The sequence below is a fragment of the Pezoporus flaviventris genome, unplaced genomic scaffold (assembly GCF_033815535.1).
Source record: "Pezoporus flaviventris isolate CSIRO_AGI_PZ_B2104156 unplaced genomic scaffold, CSIRO_AGI_Pfla_v1 ptg000050l, whole genome shotgun sequence".
In the NCBI taxonomy this organism is placed as follows: domain Eukaryota; kingdom Metazoa; phylum Chordata; class Aves; order Psittaciformes; family Psittacidae; genus Pezoporus; species Pezoporus flaviventris.
Window position 1 is genome coordinate 4,151,079 of NW_026892598.1, and position 19,671 is coordinate 4,170,749.

The window sequence follows — 19,671 nt, forward strand, 5'->3', positions numbered from 1 at the left end:
TGACATCTCGCAAGAGCAAAGAGGCAGGATCACCTCCTTCGACCTGCTGGTCATGTTCCTTTTGATGCAGCCCAGGATACAGTTGGCTTTCTGGGTGTGAGCACACACTGAAGCCTGCTCATGTTCGTTTTCTCATCATCCAACACCTCCAAGTCCTTCTCCACAGGGCTGCTCTGAATCTCTTTTTTGCCCAACCTGTAGCTGTGCCTGGGATTGCTCTGACCCAGGTGTAGGACCTTGTAGGACCATTTTAATGGAAGTTGCTAACTTCACAGAATCATAGAATCATAGAATAGTTAGGGTTGGAAAGGACCTTAAGATCATCAAGATCCAGCCCCCCTGCCATGGGCAGGGACACCTTACACTAAATCATATCACCCAAGGCCTCATCCAATCTGATCTTGAACACTGCCAGGGATGGAGCATTCACAACACCCCTGGGCAACCCATTCCAGTGCCTCACCATTCTAACAGGAAAGAATTTCCTCCTTACATCCAATCTAAACTTCCCCTGTTTAAGTTTTAACCCCTTACCTCTTGTCCTACCACTACAGTCCCTAACAAATAGTCCCTCCCCAGCATCCCTATAGGCCCCCTTCAGATACTGGAAGGCTGCTATGAGGCCTCCACGCTGCCTTCTCTTCTACAGGCTGAACAGCCCCAACTTTCTCAGCCTGTCTTCATGTGAGAGGTGCTCCAGTCCCCTGATCATCCTCATGGCCCTTCTCTGGACTTGTTCCAACAGTTCCATGTCCTTTTCATGTTGAGGACAGCAGAACTGCACACAGTACTCCAGGTGACATCTCGCAAGATGAGGGGGTGCAGGATCACCTCCTTTGACCTGCTGGTCATGCGCCTTTTGATGCAGCCCAGGATACGGTTGGCTTTCTGGGCTGCAAGCGCACACTGAAGCCTGCTCATGTTCATTTTCCCATCAACCAGCACCTCCAAGTCCTTCTCTGCAGGGCTGCTCTGAATCTCTTCTTTGCCCAACCTGTGTTGGCTGGGATTTCTCCAACCCAGGTGTAGGACCTTGCACTTGGCATGGTTAAACTTCTTAAGGTTAGCATCAGCCCACCTCACAAGCGTGTCAAGGTCCCTCTGGATGGCATTCCTTCCCTCCAGCGTATCAACCGAACCACACAGCTTGGTGTCATCGGCAAACTTGCTGAGGGCGCACTCAATCCCACTGTCCGTGTCAGTGACGAAGATGTTGAACAAGACTGGTCCTAAAAGCAATTCCTGAGGGACACCACTTGTTACTGGTCTCCAGCCCGACATTGAGCCGTTGACCACAACTCTTTGTGTGTGGCCATCCAGCCAGGTCTTTATCCACTGAGTGGTCCATCCATCAAATTGATGTCTCTCCAATTTAGAGACAAGGATGTTGTGTGGGACAGTGTCAAACGCTTTGCACAAGTCCAGGTAGATGACATCAACTGCTCTACCCCTGTCCATCAGTTCTGTAGTCCTATCATAGAAGGCCACCAAATTGGTCAGGCAGGATTTCCCCTTAGTGAAGCCATGCTGGCTGTCACCAAGCACCTTGTTGATTTTCATGTGCCTTAGCATGCCTTCCAGGAGAATCTGCTCCAAGATTTTGCCAGGCACAGAGGTGAGACTGACTGGTCTGTAATTCCCCAGGTCATCCATTTTCCCCTTCTTGAAAATGGGGGTTATATTTCCCTTTTTCCAGTCATCGGGAACTTCACCTGACTGCTACGATTTTTCAAATATGATGACCAGTGGCTTAGCAACTTCATTTGCCAGCTCCTTCAGGACCCACAGATTGATTTCATCAAGTCCCATGGACTTGTGCATGTTCAGGTTCTTAAGATGGTCTCGAACCAGATCCTCTCCTACAGTGGGCCCAAGGTCTTCATTCTCACAGTCCCTGCATTTGCCTTCCAGGATTTGGCTGGTGTGGTCAGAGCCTTTGCCAGTGAAGACTGAGGCAAAGAAGTCATTAAGAAACTCAGTTTTCTCCAAATCCAGGATAGCCAGTTCTCCTGATAGCTTCTGGAGAGGGCCCACGTTGTCCCTAGCCTGCCTTTTATCACAATGGACCTACACAATCCCTCCTGTTATCTTTCACATCCCTAGCCAAGTTTAACTGGGCCTTAGCTTTTCTAACCTGGTCCCTAGCTTGCCAGACAACATCCCTGTACTCTTCCCAGGCCACCTGTCCTTGCTTCCACTTTTTATAAGCCTCTTTTTTCCCCTCTAAGTTTCCTCAGCAGTTCCTTATTCACCCATGGAGGTCTCCTGGCCTTCCTGCTGCACTTCCTTCTGGTCAGGATGCAACAGTCCTGAGCTTGTAGCAGGTGATCCTTGAATAACAACCAACAGCCTTGGCCCCCCTGCCCTCTAGGGCTATACCCCATGGAACCTTACTAAGCAGGTTCCTGAAGAGGCCAAAGTCTGCTCTTTTGAAGTCTAGGGCAGTGAGCTTGCTGCATGCTCTTCTCACTGTCCTGAGGATCCCAAATTCGACCACCTCATGATCGCTGCAACCAAGGCTGCCGTGGAGAGTCACATTTCCAATGAGCCCTTCCCTGTTGGTGAGCACGAGGTCAAGCATGGCACCTCTCCTTGTCGGCTCCTCTATTACTTGCAGAAGGAAGTTGTCTTCCACACAATCGAGGAACCTCCTGGATTGCTTGTGCCGGGCCGTACCATCCCTCCAACAGATGTCAGGGTGGTTGAAGTCACCCATGAGGACACGGGCCTGGGAGCGCGAGGCTGTTCCTATCTGTCTACAGAGCGTTTCATCCACAGAGTCCTCTTGATCAGGCAGTCTGTAACAGATCCCCACAGTAATGTCCCCCCACAGCTGTTCTCCCTAAAGTTCAGTTGAGTTAAAGAACCCTATGAAAAGTGAAAATTATGAACAGGAAGGACCCAAATGCTGACATATCGGCTAATGGCAGGAGCATCCCAAAGCAGGCATCAGGAAACAATACCATCTATTTTGACAAAACACCTACTCACTAAGGTAATGGAAACGGTGAGCAAGCTCTGGAATATGATGGCTCTTCATATCACAGTCAATAACGTTCAAGCCCTACACTCCTGAATTTAGAAATCACTTTCTCACAGTTATTTCAACAGTTTATTGTAGTAACACAGAAATCAAGCCTTAATCAGGTTAGCAGTTTATCCAGGGTTATAAAACAATGCCTCTAGAGACAAGAACAATATCCCAGGAAGCCTGAATTTTAAAAACTTTCCTAAAGCTCCCAAACAGTGTAATGTATGTAGCATAAAAATCAAACCATCCAAAGTAAAGAAATTCAAATTTATGCCTTCTATTTCACTTTCAATACACATCTGTCTAGGAATATTGTAGAAGGCTCAAAACAAATACTATATATGTGGTAGCACAGTGGCCTGAGTTTATAGCTGAACAGCTGCCATAACTCTTTTTATATTGCTTTACCTTAAAATGAGTTTGTTTTCCTGTATAATTCATGCATTGTTTCTGTTTTAAATATAGTTCTATGAGAACAAGTTTTGATTAACAATGAGCATGCTTCCTAAGGCTTCAAAATGGTCTATTTGTTTTCTTGAAAGAAAAATATATCACGTATTTTGCTATGGTTGTGTTTAGCTAAATGACATTCAACATCCTGAAATACCAATTACCTTTTGAGAGTGGTGACATGCTTCTACACAGCACTTGTGTCAATGCATAGCATTTGGTAACCATGAAGCGGTACATATTTTGGAACTTATTTTTTTCTAAAATGAAAGGATTAAAACATTATTTTAACTTCTAATATAAAATTTGATATAGAAAACAAATGTTGGGAGACACTATATGGAGCCAGAATCTGCAATATATTACCTGAAAAGCATTTACTGGGGAGGGGGAATGTATGTCTCCATAGCTAGCACGAAAATAAAACCATGGTTTTAGTTACTGTCTTAGCTTCTTTTTTACAATTTCTTATCAGTAGCTTAGAAATATGCAAGCTACCTTGCCACTACAACAATAAACACTTCTGAAAACATACTGTAATTTAGTGCTGTAAGTTGTCACTGGTATCTCTGGCACTTACTAAACCTCAGGGTTACATTTAGAAAATAAAAAACAGGTACAGGAATAACATAAATGCTAAATAAAACCAATATTAAGCCCATATGAAAATGCTTCAGATATACTCCCTGAACCCTATGGCAAATGATTCAGGACAACAAAATGTGAGGAAGCTTTCAACAGCTCTAGTAATCCTCAGTTCCCATGTCCATTTTGTTCCACTCAGGCTTCTGATGAGGATACCATGACAGCTGGGAGTAACAGGCATGCAAGAACCAATGCACTTCTTCCTTCCAGCACTCACTCAATACTTACCCATAGAAAAGTTAAGGTGTTATACCTACTAAACCATCCCTATATCCCCTACATAGTGCTTCCCAGTGATCAGCCATGCTTGTCCCAGGGGCAGATCCATGATAGAGAGCTGCCATATCCCCTAATTTGACAGGATCTGACTCTTTATCCGTAGGTCACTAACACCTTTACAGGTATACAAATGCATCATCTCTGGTCTGTGATATCCACAGTCATTCTCCTCCAGTGTAAAACATAGGTGCTTCCAACTCATGCCCACTGTACCTTCCACCAGACTGCTTTCTATACAAAACAGCAGATAAGCAGTAGAGCATAGTATTTTATGTATTAGGATAAGATGATCAGCAATCTAACATAACTGTACTAAAATGTTTGATTCAAAGTCCCCCTCTGGAAAAACCCTACGTACACTAAATGTCAAGTCAGCTTTCACAGCTTATCTAATCCGAATTTTAGGCATGATCTCCAACCCAATAAAAGATTTCACATAGCCAAAATTAGCTCCCACCATTTCTCTCATCACTTACAGCCCACTATGGGTTTACATTCTGTCGTCTTTCTCACATATTTTCACCATAGTTTCTTACTTTCACTTTTGACTGTCCATAAACATTACTACAAATTACACCAAACTGAGAAGAAACTCAAGAAATCAGAAAAATATGGCAAGTTTCTACATTATTGTCAGAAAAAAAAAAGTCTTCTCCTTCGTGAACTATGTAAAGATACTTAAAGTCTTCAATAAGAAATCAAATAGCTGGTCTTTGGCAAAGGAATTCAGGCTAAAAAAAAATAAAAAATAAAAATTCAAGGAGAAAGCAATCACCTTAGCTATACAAGAATCAGTCAAAAACTGAGAACTACAATTTGAAAATGAAAGCAGATGGGATGAAGACCAGAACAGGCATGTTGAGGGGCTCCAACCCAAACGACCAAAACCAGAGCCAAAGTGACTGAGAAACTCAATCGCAAAAAAAAAAAAAAAAAAAAAAAAATGGCAGGGACCTTAAATTAATAAAAGAAAATAAGTGAGAATACTGTAAAAAAAAAAAAGGGGGGGGGGGGGGGGGGGAGAAACTCAAAAGAGGAAACAGAATTTCAGAAAATACATAATCACCTCAAATGTCCCAATTCTTCCAACTTCAGCCTTTCAAAACTTCTGGAGCACGGTTCAGTATTTTTACATAAGCAGATGGAAAGTCAGTACTGAAGCAGGGAAAGGGGATACATTTTTATTTTACTTACATGTACTCCTGTCTGTCTCTACAGCCATGAAAACTGGAAACTTGTTTTAATTTTAAAGGGAAAACTGGAATTTTCATACAAATGACCCACTCCTGGAAGGTGAAGCTTTCAGAAGGCTATCTAATATCATGAACGCATCATTACAGGACCTATATGAAATCAGTACTGCTGCCGTCAGAACTCACTGAATGTGGCAGTATATTTCTTCCCAGAGTGCAAGCAGGATGCCAGGCATCACACAAACCACTATTCGTCACCTATGAGTAATTCATGATTCAGCATCTATATTTCCCTTACGAAAATGTTGTAACCATTTCAGTAAAAAAAAGCACTGAACCTGCAAGAATTACAGTATGGATATACTGCCTGGACACACAAAATCAACACGACTGAGGTTTTTATAAGTGCCAGACATTCAGGCAGGCATGAAATAGCTGATGGTACTACAGATCAAATTTAACATATTAAGAGCTAACTATTTCATTTAGATTCTTGCACTCCATTCTCTTGCAAGATTTTTGTTTTCAGAACACCTAGCTTTCCCTAAATAGAATATTATGTACTTCATTTCTGCATAATACTAAAACATAAAAAACAGTCTTCAGTTAATGAGAGAATAATGACAGAATTCAGAACACATACACGATTTGGAACATGCGGGCAAATGCAATTAATCAGAACTGTAGGTTAAATGTAATTTAACGACGCACTATAGACACACAGGGAAGATCATGAACATCCTGGAATATCCATTATTAGCCTTTCAGACAAAGAAAAGGCTGGTTAGAATTTAGCAAAAAGCAAGAAAAAGAATTCTCAAAATGAAGAGTTTCATCCTAAAGATTAGACGGCGATTCAGAGCAGCCCTGTGGAGGACTTAGGGGTGTTGGTCGATGAGAAACTTAACATGAGCTGGCTTCAGAGTGCACTTGCAGTCCTGAAAGCCAACCATATCCTGGGCTACATCAAAAGGAGCATGACCAGCAGGTCGAAGGAGGTGATCCTGCCCCTCTACTCTGCTCTCGTGAGACCTCACCTGGAGTATTGTGTGCAGTGCTGGTGTCCTCAACATAAAAAGGACATGGAACTGTTGGAACAAGTCCAGAGGAGGGCCACGATGATGATCAGGGGACTGGAGCACCTCCTGTATGAAGACAGGCTGAGAAAGTTGGGGCTGTTCAGCCTGGAGAAGGGAAGGCTGCTTGGAGACCTCACAGCAGCCTTCCAGCATCTGAAGGGGGCCTACAAGGATGCCAGAATGGGCTCAAACTTAAATGGGGGAAGTTCAGGTTAGATATAAGGAAGAAGATTTTTATTGTGAGGGTGGTGAGGCACTGGCACAGGTTGCCAGAAGAAGTGGTAAATGCTCCATCCCTGGCAGCGTTCCAAGGCCAGGCTGGACAGAGCCTTGGGCAACATGGTCTAGAACTGAAGCATCCTTGTCCATGGCAGGGGTGTTGGACCTTAAGGTCCTTTCCAATCCTAACTATTCTATGATTTTATGATTCTATTTCTCCCATTGTCAATTGGTTATGGTTGAGTTTGTCTGTCTGGACTTTCTCTTTAAAGAGAAATAAATAAATAAATAAACAAATAAATAAGGAAAACGTGCCTTTTTAGAGAGCAAATGCTATCCATCACCCCAGTTGCTAAGGGGCTGCTGAAGCTTTCCAACCTGAGGGATGAGAATTTTAAAGCAAACTGAGTTTGTGGCCCACAGTCAGAAGTAAAAGCCAGTAAGAGTAACCTTTAGAATAGCTAGGTTACATGTTATAAATATTGAGAAAATAAACATGTATTAAGGAAATTATGGGATGATACTAAATCTTCTTCATCTAGTTCATAATACGGTATCAGTTTAGTTGAATTGGCCTCTAGTGACATTACTAATTTGAGCACAGCTGAAAATAAATCTTCTTTTCGAAAATTAAAATCTTGGCACAAAACTGAGAGCTTCTAATAATCTACTTCTTGTCATATTGGCAGTGCTCAAGGACTTGATTAATATAGACATCTCCATTCTTGATTACCAGCAGCTTCCTAGGGCACAGAATGCGGGTTTAGACTTGCATAGCTGAGAAGTAACATCCAAGCCTCCTGTCTCAGTCAATACTCAAAGAGCCTCTTCAGGGTAGTTTAAGAGCATATACAGTTACTTTCCTTCATAGGCAGTGTGAGGACAGGCTAAAGCACTACAATTGACCTCTTTTTCATGCAGTTTTTAAAAACTGCATAACAAAACATCAAAACAACTTTCTTACTTTTTACAAGAATCACAGAGAACAGTCTCCTTCCTCTTAGGCAGAAGCCTAAGAACCTATTTCAGATAAAGTACGATGGTTACAGTAATACAGAAATTGGTTTCATACTCCACCAGTGCTCTACTGGCCCAATCAGTATTTTCAAGTACTTCACTCCCTATTTTAAGAAGCCATTCAGTTCAAAATTATCATTATTTGTGGTAACTTAGATGTTACTGGACATGAGATTATGCTTTCATATCCTGAGAACAACATCTATATGCTTGCTTCTAGAAACCTTTTTCTGTAAAAAGAAAACAAAATAGTATTCAAATGTAATGGCACTATTTTTCAGATTTACACTCCCCTCATCTATTTCTATCAAATCTGGTATATCTGTAAGAGCACTGTATCAGTTTACAGAGCAATCACTCTTGGAAGTAAGTTCTGCTTCACTACATCAGTGCTGGAGTGCTCACTTAGTTAAAAGGCTACGTTAACTCAGCATTGGTAATTAAAGATTCCAAAGTCTAAACTTCTACTATTATAGTATTTAGAGTAACTAACACTACAGAAAAATGCGTAACAGGGGCATTCTGGACAACCCAGCCTTCAGTCTGCTCTTGAAGAAGTAGATTTATGACAGCTGGCAAAATGAGGTTCAAGAACTACCCTCAAACAGCCTTAGTTTGAGCAAAAACTATTAGATACTTTAAAGACAGAGCCTGACAAATTCAGAGTGCACTAGATGATGTGACTGCTTGAGGTAAGGGAGAAAATTAACCATGTCTCTGCCCCCATGTACCTCAGAAAGAAATCTATGCTGTCCCCAAAGGTAACGATTAAGAAAGAGAAAAAATTAAATTCTGTTATAACAAATGAGATTAGAATTTCTCTGATTAACTCTGAGACTAACTCATCCATTTCAGCTATTTTTCCCCCTAATTTGAGAGGAACAGTCAAACTTTAAAGACGAAAATATTTCCTGGAACAACCAGAAAGAGGTTTTTATGTAAATATTACTATCACTGATGCTGTTATGAACAGTGAAGTGAGAGATAATGGGATATAAAAGACATCTTGGCAAATCTTCTCATATTATTAAGACAGCACGTACCACACTCACACAAAACATTTAAAAATGTTTTCCAACTAACAAAGTATTTTGAGAAAATAATCCATTATGTAAGGAGTTTTCTGGTGCAGATCTTTCACTTACAATACACTTATTTCAGCTGTTCTAACCAAATAACCTGGGGAAGATGAATATTGATATCCTTTCACTCAGTTTAATTCTTGACAGAGTAACTCCCATAGCCCCTCTACTGAAGACCAAGTACTCCTCATTGCATTAAAATAAAGTCAGAATATTCATATTTTAAAGTTTGGGGGTCCCCTCTCTTCATCTTTCAACAGCCAAAGTGAAAAAAATGTACTTAGTCAGAATTACATAAAGAGCTTTCATTTAAAGAAAGTACTTCAACACTTATGTATGATTTTAATAAATTATCAGTTTTGTATGGATGAGATAGGACTAAAGGTGTATTACATGTTAAGAAAAGCACTGGTCTACACACACTAACTTCAGACCTGTGTCACACCAACATAAAGCTAGAGCAAACCAGTAAGTCTGCTCTTTAAAATTTACAGCCTAGCATGCTAATTCCAGTCATCATCAGCACACTCAGCATTGCAGAATCTAAACTGCAAATTATATATGAAAATGTCAATTTTGCTTGCTGTGATGATGAAAATAATTTAGGTAAGACGCCAAGGGAAAGATGACAAAAACCATGTCTGACTGTGAACTCCCTTCAAAAACTCTCATCATCTGCTTAAGAAAAGCATGCCAGTGCAGAGGAGACACCAGCATGATGAAGCCAGAAGTGTACTCAACACAGCAAACAACTATTAAAACAGGAAAAAAAAGGTGCATGTTTTAAGAGAAAGGCATAATCATCACAGCTAGGGTCTTCATCACAAAAATATTCTGTAATCAGGAAGAGAGTGTTTCCTTTAAGATGAACCCCAGATCAAACACCAGCTTCCAACTGATGGGAGACTCTAGCACTGGGGACACTGGAGATGACTGCATGAACATACTGATTTCTATTCTTTATTGCTGCTACTGACTCCAGCTGTATTAAGATGGCATGGATATCTTAGAAGGAAATTCTGGATGTTGCAGCTTCCTTTCAGCAGGCCTCACTGTACCTTCCTCACCTACTCCATTGGTTCGAGGAAGTCCGCAGTGAAGCAGCTGGATTTTAACATTGGCTGCATAAGGTTTCTGACTACCATCCTCTACCACATTTTTAAGAGCAACAGAAAAATATGATTGGTATACAGTATTTCAAACTCTGTCCCCCCTACAGCACGTATTCAACTTTAACATAATTCAGTATCCCTGCCTTATAAATGAACTACTGAGGCATTTTGTGGTTTCAGTGAAATGTACTCTTCAATGGCAGATTTAAGACCTGTAAAACTTAATTTCTATACAGATATACAAGCTGCAAATTAAATCCTCAGCTGACAGTACTAGCCAAATCTTCAAATTAAACCCACCTCAGAGTAGACACTATAAAAATGCAATATAACAACCAATAAAACCTTACCTACATCCGTACGTGCACTTATGCATAAAACAAAGTTTTTCTGAAAGTTTTTCTGAAAAAGCATGAAAGTCTGTAATAAAGACAGTCACAACACATGCACAGCCAAGTTAAACAGAGGTTGCAGTCAACTACAGTGCCTATCACTAAATTTTACGACCAGACTTTGCAACCTTAATGATAGTTTAGCAATGATGTATCTTAGTCATGTAGTCATAAGAAAAGAATCATTGGATGGATTTTATCTACCTAGTCACAATACTATAACGCAACATCAAACATGATTCTGCCTTAATCCCACAGCTACTGCAAGACCATAAGCATACAGACAAATAAAACAAGAAGAGAAGAAACAACTATGTTTTTCAACAATAGACAAGAATAATCTTCTAGGCCCTAAAGTAGTACCACATGCTATATAGAAATAGTTGTAGTTGTAAGGTAAGACCAAGGAAAGAGTTAGACTGTGTCAGGTAGATGGACAGTGAATTTACAGGCTCCTGCAAAAAGACTGACCAAAGATAACACAATTTTCAAAGCAAAAAAATTCTGAAAGCTTAAAAAACAGGGGGAAAATATTTACACGGCTTTGTCTTAGTCTCAAAAGAAGGCACTATAAGACCAAGGGACCAAAGGCAGGTTGGGCTAAACCAAGTGAGTGGGATAGAGAGGCACTGACAAGAGCAACAAGCCATGCATTATGTTTGCTGTGCAACTCTTGGATCCCTCACCTAAACTTTCTCTAATGATATCAGTAACTTTAGAAGGAAACAAGAAAATAAAAGAAAATAAAAGCAAAAAGTATTTTAACTTCATAAACTGGGAGTTTCAGCTTGTAATTAATGCTAGAAAAAGCAAGAGGAGCAAGCCAAAAAGCCACTACCTCAGTTACCTCTCAGAGAGAATTTGAATATTGGAAGTGTACTAAAAATATAGACTGAGATTTAACTCTACAAGGAAAAGCTGCACAAATTACGTACCTAAAGCCATCTTATTTGGTAATATGTAGGATGAACCAGATTCTTCATCCAAGATTGGCTCTTTCCTGGAAGGTTAACTTTCTCTGACTTCCCATTCTTTTCTGCAAGGATAAAGTCCTATATCTCTCTTCAGCAAACCTTACTTGAACATATGCCAGCAAAAGTGGTATTTTCAGACTTCTTCATTCAATATTCAAAACAAAACCCCTCATATCTTTGAACTTAAAAAAAAAGTAAGAGACACACACCAAAGAGTACTACTGTAGTTCAAAAGGGAGGAAACAAAAGAAATAATATGACATGAAATTGGTGGAGTAAGAGTAGTTCTGAGAAGCAACAACTTCAAAAGACTTTCCCTAAATGAAGTTACTGCAGATTTTCATCTTTACATGTATTTTAACTGATAAGAAGCTAGCTTGAAAGCAAACAGAAAGGAACTATATGACAAACATCAGAAACAGCATTCATGTTTCTAAAACCCCAGTATTCAGGGATTCACTTTGTGCAAAAGGTAAAAGTGGTATTGTGCTCCATCTCTCTCTCTCTGGGAAATTTGTGGGCACAGAGTTACAGTAAATATATGCACCATTCTAAGAGCACTTTTTTATGGAGAAGACTTAGCTGACTGGCTCTTTTATCTAGCAAGAGAATATACAGCAAGACCCAATGGTGGGAAAATGAAGTTCGACAGATTTTAATTACAGACAAGGCACACATTTTTATTAATCATAAAAATACCCTAGAAATTACCTGTCATTTCATGCCTTGAAATCACAATAAGATCCTTGTTTCAAAAGCTCTTTTACATATTGAAGAAAAATTACAGTTTGTATTACAGAGGAAGTTGCAAAAGATAAGCACGGTACCTTCTTATAACCTTATAAGTTGGTATTTAGCATGCAGAAAAAGAACAGATGTTTCCAATGTTTTTAAACATTCTCAAAAAAAACCTTTATCATTTACATGCTCTTGGTAGAAGGCAGAAGGTGGTAAGAGGGCTACGAGGAAACTCATCCAAAAAAAACCTCAAAAACAGAATACCTACTAACAAAGCTGGGTGAATGGAAGATTAAACAGATTCATTTGTGCTGTAGCTGGCTACTAAAATAAATCTCAGTATGCATAAAACTGTGTCTTTACTACATCTTTCAACATTTGCAATCTCTGTGCCACTGTCTGTGATAGCATCATTTAATGAAAGTTGGTTCAGAATTCATTGTGACAATGCCCACTGTCTTTGTGACCTCTATTTGTCACTGTAAGAATGACCAGTGAACCAGCCACTAACAAGAAACTGAAAGATTATTTCTGTTTGAGCTGTATTCCTCCTTATTTTGTATTTCTTCCAGTATCAAAAAGAATTTTTCCCCCATGACACACAGAGAGCACACTAATTCTCTTCTTTTTTGTCATAACTGCCATAGGACGTATGTGTTTCAGAGCATTTCTGTAGATTTGCCAGCATTTAGCAGAGGGAATTTAGCATATTCGCATTACATATATACCCCTTAGCAAGAAAACCAGTTTCTGAGAAAACTACTTTCAGAGTTTTCCCATATGGCTTCAAACAGCCAGTCAAGATACAGAACTGACAGCTCTATCAAGAATTTTAGGTACGAAATTTCACTAGTTGCATTCCCACGCATCATTATATTAAGTAATGCTGTCTGAAGGCTATAAAAAACTTCTCCTGCTTGGCAACATAGCAGTCCCATCTTTTCCATTATATGTATTTTAAAGATGCCCTGAAGTGTTTTCTAAAACAAGAAAGCTATGAGGCACTTAGTTTGACCTGTCTTTAAAACAGATAGATATATGCAGAGTACAGAGTTATACACATAACATAATGGGGATGGGGTTAGAAGCAACAGAAAATTGATGAAAAATTGCCATGACAACTCAGAGTAAACCCTACTAAAAATCTAGGTCTTCTTCACGCAGAACAAAACACATTCTATTCTAATCAATACGTGCCCTGATTTCTGAACTGATATGTTACCAAAGACTTGAAAACTGGATCAGATTGGTATCAAGACTATTACTACTCGCCTACCATTCTAGAGGCCAAATTAAGAATGTATTCAAAGAAAAAAAAACTCTAATACAAATACTGTCATTCTAATTCACTAGGATTGTACTATACAGCAGAAATAATTTAAAAAGGGTCTGCCATGAGTAAAGTCTCAAAGAACTAATCAATGTAACAGAAAAATAAACATAATTAATAACCCTGTGCAGCTGAAGACTGCCTATAATTATAAAGTGAAGAAAAATGAAAAGATGGAATGAGAAAAAAGATACTACTAAACAGTACAGCCTTAGTTTAATGCTAACTCCTATTCATTTCTCAAGACAGTAAAGCCCCACCAGCTAAGCAGTCTGAATTAAAAAAAAAAAAAAAACAACAACAACAACAAAAAAGACCTGCGCTCAAAAGAGAACATTTTTTTCTCTAACAATTAGAAGTAACGTTCAGCATACCAGAGAAAACTTCACTTAATCAGTATTCTGGAAAATACCTATTCTGTTGTTACTCTAAGAAACTCAGTTTGGCTTGTCATCCAGAATATCAGCCAGCACATTACCACCTACCTCTCTTGCATATAACTTACAGACTCAGAACACTAGTTTTTACCAACTTGTAGTCTGCAGAGAAGAATCCGGACTTAGAGAAATAACATGGTAATACAAGCAAAATATCTGTAAGAAATTGCTTCTCTTAGTGGTCTGGAGTCTAAATCTGAGCACTTCTTCAAGCCAAAAGATACATTGGCCTACACGCTCAGAAATGGAGATAAGCCAAATTAATTAGTAATACAATGAAGTAATAATCCTCAGCAGTCAGCTACCCACCAGATTTGGCCATGCTAACCAATCCTCAATTCTTCCTTCAATTTGCCCAAAAGCTCCAATGTTTGCTCAATGTGTTGTCTTAAAACAGAAATGAAAGATTACTGCCTGGTCCTTTTTGTGTACAGAAATAGACTTAATGGCACCATTTCAGTACTTTCAAAATAGACAACATCCAAGTACTAAGTGCCAGAAGAGACTCGGGAGTGATTTTGCCACTTGGATTTTAGTAAAACACTTTAAAACAAAGAAAAAATTCCTATTATCTCTTTCTTAGTTACACTGTAAACTCTGTCTCATACAGTTTCCCTGGACACCCTCTCATGCTGAAACAGAACTATTAGGACTTCAGTAACACTAATCATGACTCCAATTCTGTGCTTGGACCCAGACAAGCAATTCTGTGCACACACCCACTAATCCCAAAATCAAGAAAATTCAGAATTGATACATGCACAGAAAACCACATGGCAAGTAAAAGCATGAAATATTCACACATACTTCAAATTCTAAATTAATACATAGGCCAGCACGCCACCTAAACAGGTCAGTAAAGTCCCTACCAAATATGCAGTGACAATCAAAAAAACCTGTATATATTTTTAAAAGGGGATGAAAGAAGAAACTCTTTTCTCATAGAATCATAGAATGGTTTGGGTTGGAGGGGACCTTAAAAATCCCAATCCCTTGCCATGGACAGGGAAACCTTCTAGAGCCGGTTGCTCCAAGCCCCATTCAATCTGGCCTTGAATACTGCCAGGGATGGGACAGCTACAACTTCCCTGGGCAATATGCAGAGGAGTACTGCCAGCAGGCCGATAAGGGTGATACTCAACAATGGTGAGGCTACACCTGGAATACTATAACCAGTGCTGGGCTCCCCAGTACAAGAGAGACATGGACATACTGGAGACAGTATAGCAAAGGACACGAAGATACTGAAGGGACTGGAGCACTTCACATGAGGAAGTGGAGGAGAGAAGCAGGACAGAGCAGCTGGAAAAGTCCTCTCTGGAAAAGAGAGGACTTATCAATGTATATAAATACACAAAGGGAGGGCGGAGAGAAGACACAGCCAGGCTCTTTTCTGTGGTCTCCACTAACAGGATGAGAGGGAATGGGCACAAAATGAAGCACAAGAGGGTCTGCCTGAACACAAGAACACACATTTGCACTTCAGGGTGACCAAGCACTAGTACAGGTTGCCCAGAGAGGGGGTACAGACTTCATTCTTAGAGATACTCAAACACTGTCTGGACACAGTCTTAAGCAAGTGGCTCTAGGTGGCCCTCCTTGAGCAGAGGGGTTGGACCAGGTGACCTCCAGAGGTTCCTTCCAACCTCAACCATTCCATGATTATGTTGCTGGCAACTGTGACAAAAGAAATTACATATTATTTTTCTGTACCTAATATTGCTTCTGTGAGAGAAGTGAACAGGGCAAGTCAGGAACTCGTATACAGCCAAGTAAACAAGAACAGTGGGCTCATTTATAGTATCAATTGGTTTACATCACAATGAAAGGATCATACAATTATTACTGCACTCACATGACATTACAAGAAGATTCATAAGATTATAAACAGATGGCAAGTTCTTCCATTAACTTATGCAATTCTAAAAATACTATATCTCTGTGTGCCTTCTTAGCAGAAGAATACATACTTTATTTAGCCATCAGTTTTGTGAACTTACTCTGTCAATTAAGGAAAAGTTATCATGAACTTCAAGTGTTTCACTCAACTAAAGTCTACAAGTTTAAGATTTTACAGGTTTTCAAAACAAACCAAGAAAGTAAATTCAAGTTCAAACTCAAATTAAACCTTAACATCTACACTCACAATCAAACTGCCATTAAACTTGTCATCTGGGCTAGGAAAAGAAAAGGAAAAAAAGAGGTGGGGTGAAAATGATGATTTAAGAGCTACACACCCGTATTTAAACCTGCTTAAAAAAAAAAAAGAAAAAAGTAACTTGCACTATGATATTTTTGCACTTGTTTTTCTGCAAGTTTAATTACAAATGACAGCTTAAAACTGCTTTATATGGGATGTAATTTACTACCAAAACGTCATTCCATTATTTGAGAATCTCCGACATTGTAACATACACCAGAAGCACTGTATGTTGCTGGGCTGTAGACAAGAAACAGAGCAAAGTCACCCCCAAACCAGGCCATCAGAAGGACCACAGGTGCATATGGTACAAGCTCCATATGAAAGAGGATCAAAGATGCTTTTATTAGTTTCCCATATGCTGAAGACGAAGCAGTGAAATATGATCTACTGCATAATCTGTCTGAAGAAAATTCTCAGACAGCTGCTTTGTAGGATATCTCCAGAACTGCCTTCTATTCTGCACACGTATGCTGTATTTTGGAAAGTTAGCCATATAACCTCCTGCAATTTTAATTGGTTTTCAAATTACCCACCCCCTCCAATGGACAGCTATACTTGCCTATATACTTACCATACTGCTGACCTTTTAAACTTTGGAACTTGTGTGCTTGGCACTGGGAAATACTATCTCAAAAAGTATTTAGGCTCAGAAGCCTAAAATATCTTTTCAACTCAAACCGGTTTTTTGCATACTTACATTATCAGCCATTTACTTGTTTCACTTCATGAGTTAATATAATTTTGCACATTAAAATTATGAAAGTTTTGTTAAACAAAATTACCCAGTTTTACAAAGGATAAAGTTTAAATACTGCAGAAAAATCAACTGTAATGCGATTCTGGGTATTTTTAGTCTGTTCCACAAACATAACTTGTCTTTTTAAAATGTGCATTTTACACCTAAGTGAAATTCTAGGTCTATTTAGGTGTAAACCTGATGGTATAACTTATGATGCTCTATTTCAGTCAGTATATCAGGTGTAGCTTTTAAACAAAATAAATTTTATATGTATATTTTACTAACTAAATCATAAAGTAAAAAATTGAATCTTATCCCAACAAGATATATAACAATGATAAAAATAAAGTCAGAATAATTAAATCTGTGCTCCACAATTCATTGAACCATGTGATCCTGGCTGACACTGCTATGTTCTGTATACATCTCCTTATGCAGTTGAAGACTTATTATCAATTGACAGATATCTGCACCTTCTCATATATGCAAATATCTAGGCCTCAAGATACAACGAGACTTCCACATGATGTACCAAAGTTTTAGCTGGTAACAGTCACATATGAAGGACAATTATTATGTTATCACAGAAACGTAACTCAGAATTGTAGCAAGTACCTTACAATATGCACTACCCAACCACCTTACAAAATTAAAGACAGCAGGAGCTCAGGTACACTTCCAAGTACAGAGAATCAACAGGCTGATGAGCTAAACCACTAAAAGTGTTCACGAACGCATTTTAACCTTGCCCTATTGCAAGGGAAGTTCACAAACATCTCCAAATGGTATGTACATTGCATTATTTTACGTTGCTAATAGTACACATAACACAGAGTCATAGAATGGTTTGGGTTGGAAAAGACCTTAAAGATAGCTAGTTTCAACCCCCTGCCACAGGCAGGGACACCTTACACTAGATCAAGTCACTCAAGCCTCATCTAACCTGGCTTTGAGCAGGCTTTTTTTTTTGATGAAAGGGCCACAGCTTCTCTGAGCAACCTGCGGCAGTGTCTTACCACTCTCACAGTAAAGAATTTCTTTATAATATCTCACCTAAATCTACTCTCTTTCCGCTTAAAGCCAACCCCCTTTGTCCTGTCACCACCTGCCCTTGTAAAAAGTCCCTCTCCAGACTTCTTGTAGGCCCTTTTAGGCAGTGGAAGGGGCTCCAAGGTCTCCCCAGAGCCTTCTCTTCTGGCTAAACAAGAGCAACTCTATTAGCCTGTCTCCATAGCAGAGATGCTCCAGCCCTCTGATCATCTTTGTGGCCTTCCTCTAGACTCACTCTAAGAGGGTCATGTCCTTCTTATGTTGGGAGTCAGGTTCCAACAGCTCAGATAACACAAAACATCTCTTTGAAGTGGAACTCCACTGCTCCCATCACAAACTCTGCACCTAATTTAAACTCCTTGCTTTAAAACAAAGCTATGTAGCTTTACCCTCTGTTAGGAAAAAAAAAAAAAAAAAATTAAAAAAAACAAAACCATTACCTTCTGAGGATTCAAAACCCTCTGCCTGAACTTTTCAATTGTATCTTGACCTGCAGCTGCCCATGCACTGGCAAATGCTTCAGTTTTGTCTTGATCCAGGTGAATGCTTTGCAGCTGTTGTTGCAATGAAGCAGGCTTCAAATTATGATAAACTGCCTGTTAAAAGGAAAAATAGCTGCTGTTGTTCAGTACTGTTCTACAAGTTGCGTCAGACAGACTCTACCACAGGTGGCCACCACGTTCACACAAGATTTTTACTAACAACTCTACTGCGGGACTGCAAGCATCCTGCTAGTATTAACCCTCTGAGAAGATAGAAAAGTGTAACTATCTTAATTGTATCGCAAAATCTCGTATTACAAATTACTTTTCACAAGATAGAAGAATTATGAAAAAATGCATATACAGGCTAGAACTGAGTATATGTTTCTACTGTACATACTATCAAAGCAGCTATCATAAAAAAAAAAGGGGGGGCTTTGAAGTCAACTGTGAAGAAAGAACAACTTTTCCAAATTCCACATTGTTCAAGTACACCTGAACTACAAGGCAGTATAAAGCTTGCTTCTTTTCTAATGCTGTGAAAAGCGTTAACTATATGAACTCATCGTAAATTGAGGTGTTAAAAAAGGACAAGATTCAAATTCCCCAAGAGACCACCATTATGCATACCCTCTGCAAAGACTACACTTATTACATTTCCATTAAATGAATTGATAACATTGTGGCTGTGACAATTTCTAAGTTACCATATTTACCAGGTAATACACTGGCTTCCCAATCTGAGTAGTGGCAGAATGTAGGATCAGAAAGCCTTCTATGTTTAGAACATAATTAGCGCTATACCACACAGGAACTACTCATTCAGGCACTAAAGCTACATCAGGTGTGTCTGTTCACCAAAGTAAAGGCTGCTTCTGTGCATGAGAATTTTCCATAACTGGCACTTCATGTAACTTAAGCAGTGCTCATTAGTATTATCTAATATTTTCCTTACAGGAATTAAAAAAAATGCATGGCTGTCCTGCTTACAATGAATAAGAGGAAAGACTGCCTCTCATAGTCATTAACACTTCCTCTCAGAGTCATGCAGACCTTGCTTCCACAACCTATGTTTAGATCAGCTAGTAACTCATTCCACCAATGCAATGAGTCCAATGCAAATCAGGAAAGCATGCAAAGAAAAGCAGTAAAATCATACCCCCAAACCATACATAATATACTACATACACATTTTCCCTAATTCCTTTTAAACTCACAT

At 39.3% G+C, this 19,671-nt stretch overlaps 1 protein-coding gene across 2 annotated transcripts in view; it reads right to left on the reverse strand.

Moving 5' to 3' along the window:
* The window catches only part of COMMD10 (COMM domain containing 10), a 138,660-nt gene that overhangs the window by 112,448 nt on the left and 6,541 nt on the right, over nucleotides 1–19,671 (reverse strand). For both annotated transcript variants that reach the window (XM_061468724.1, XM_061468723.1), the window contains one exon: nucleotides 18,411–18,566. In XM_061468724.1, the coding sequence (XP_061324708.1) occupies nucleotides 18,411–18,566 (156 nt within the window). The remainder of the gene's footprint in view (nucleotides 1–18,410; nucleotides 18,567–19,671) is intronic.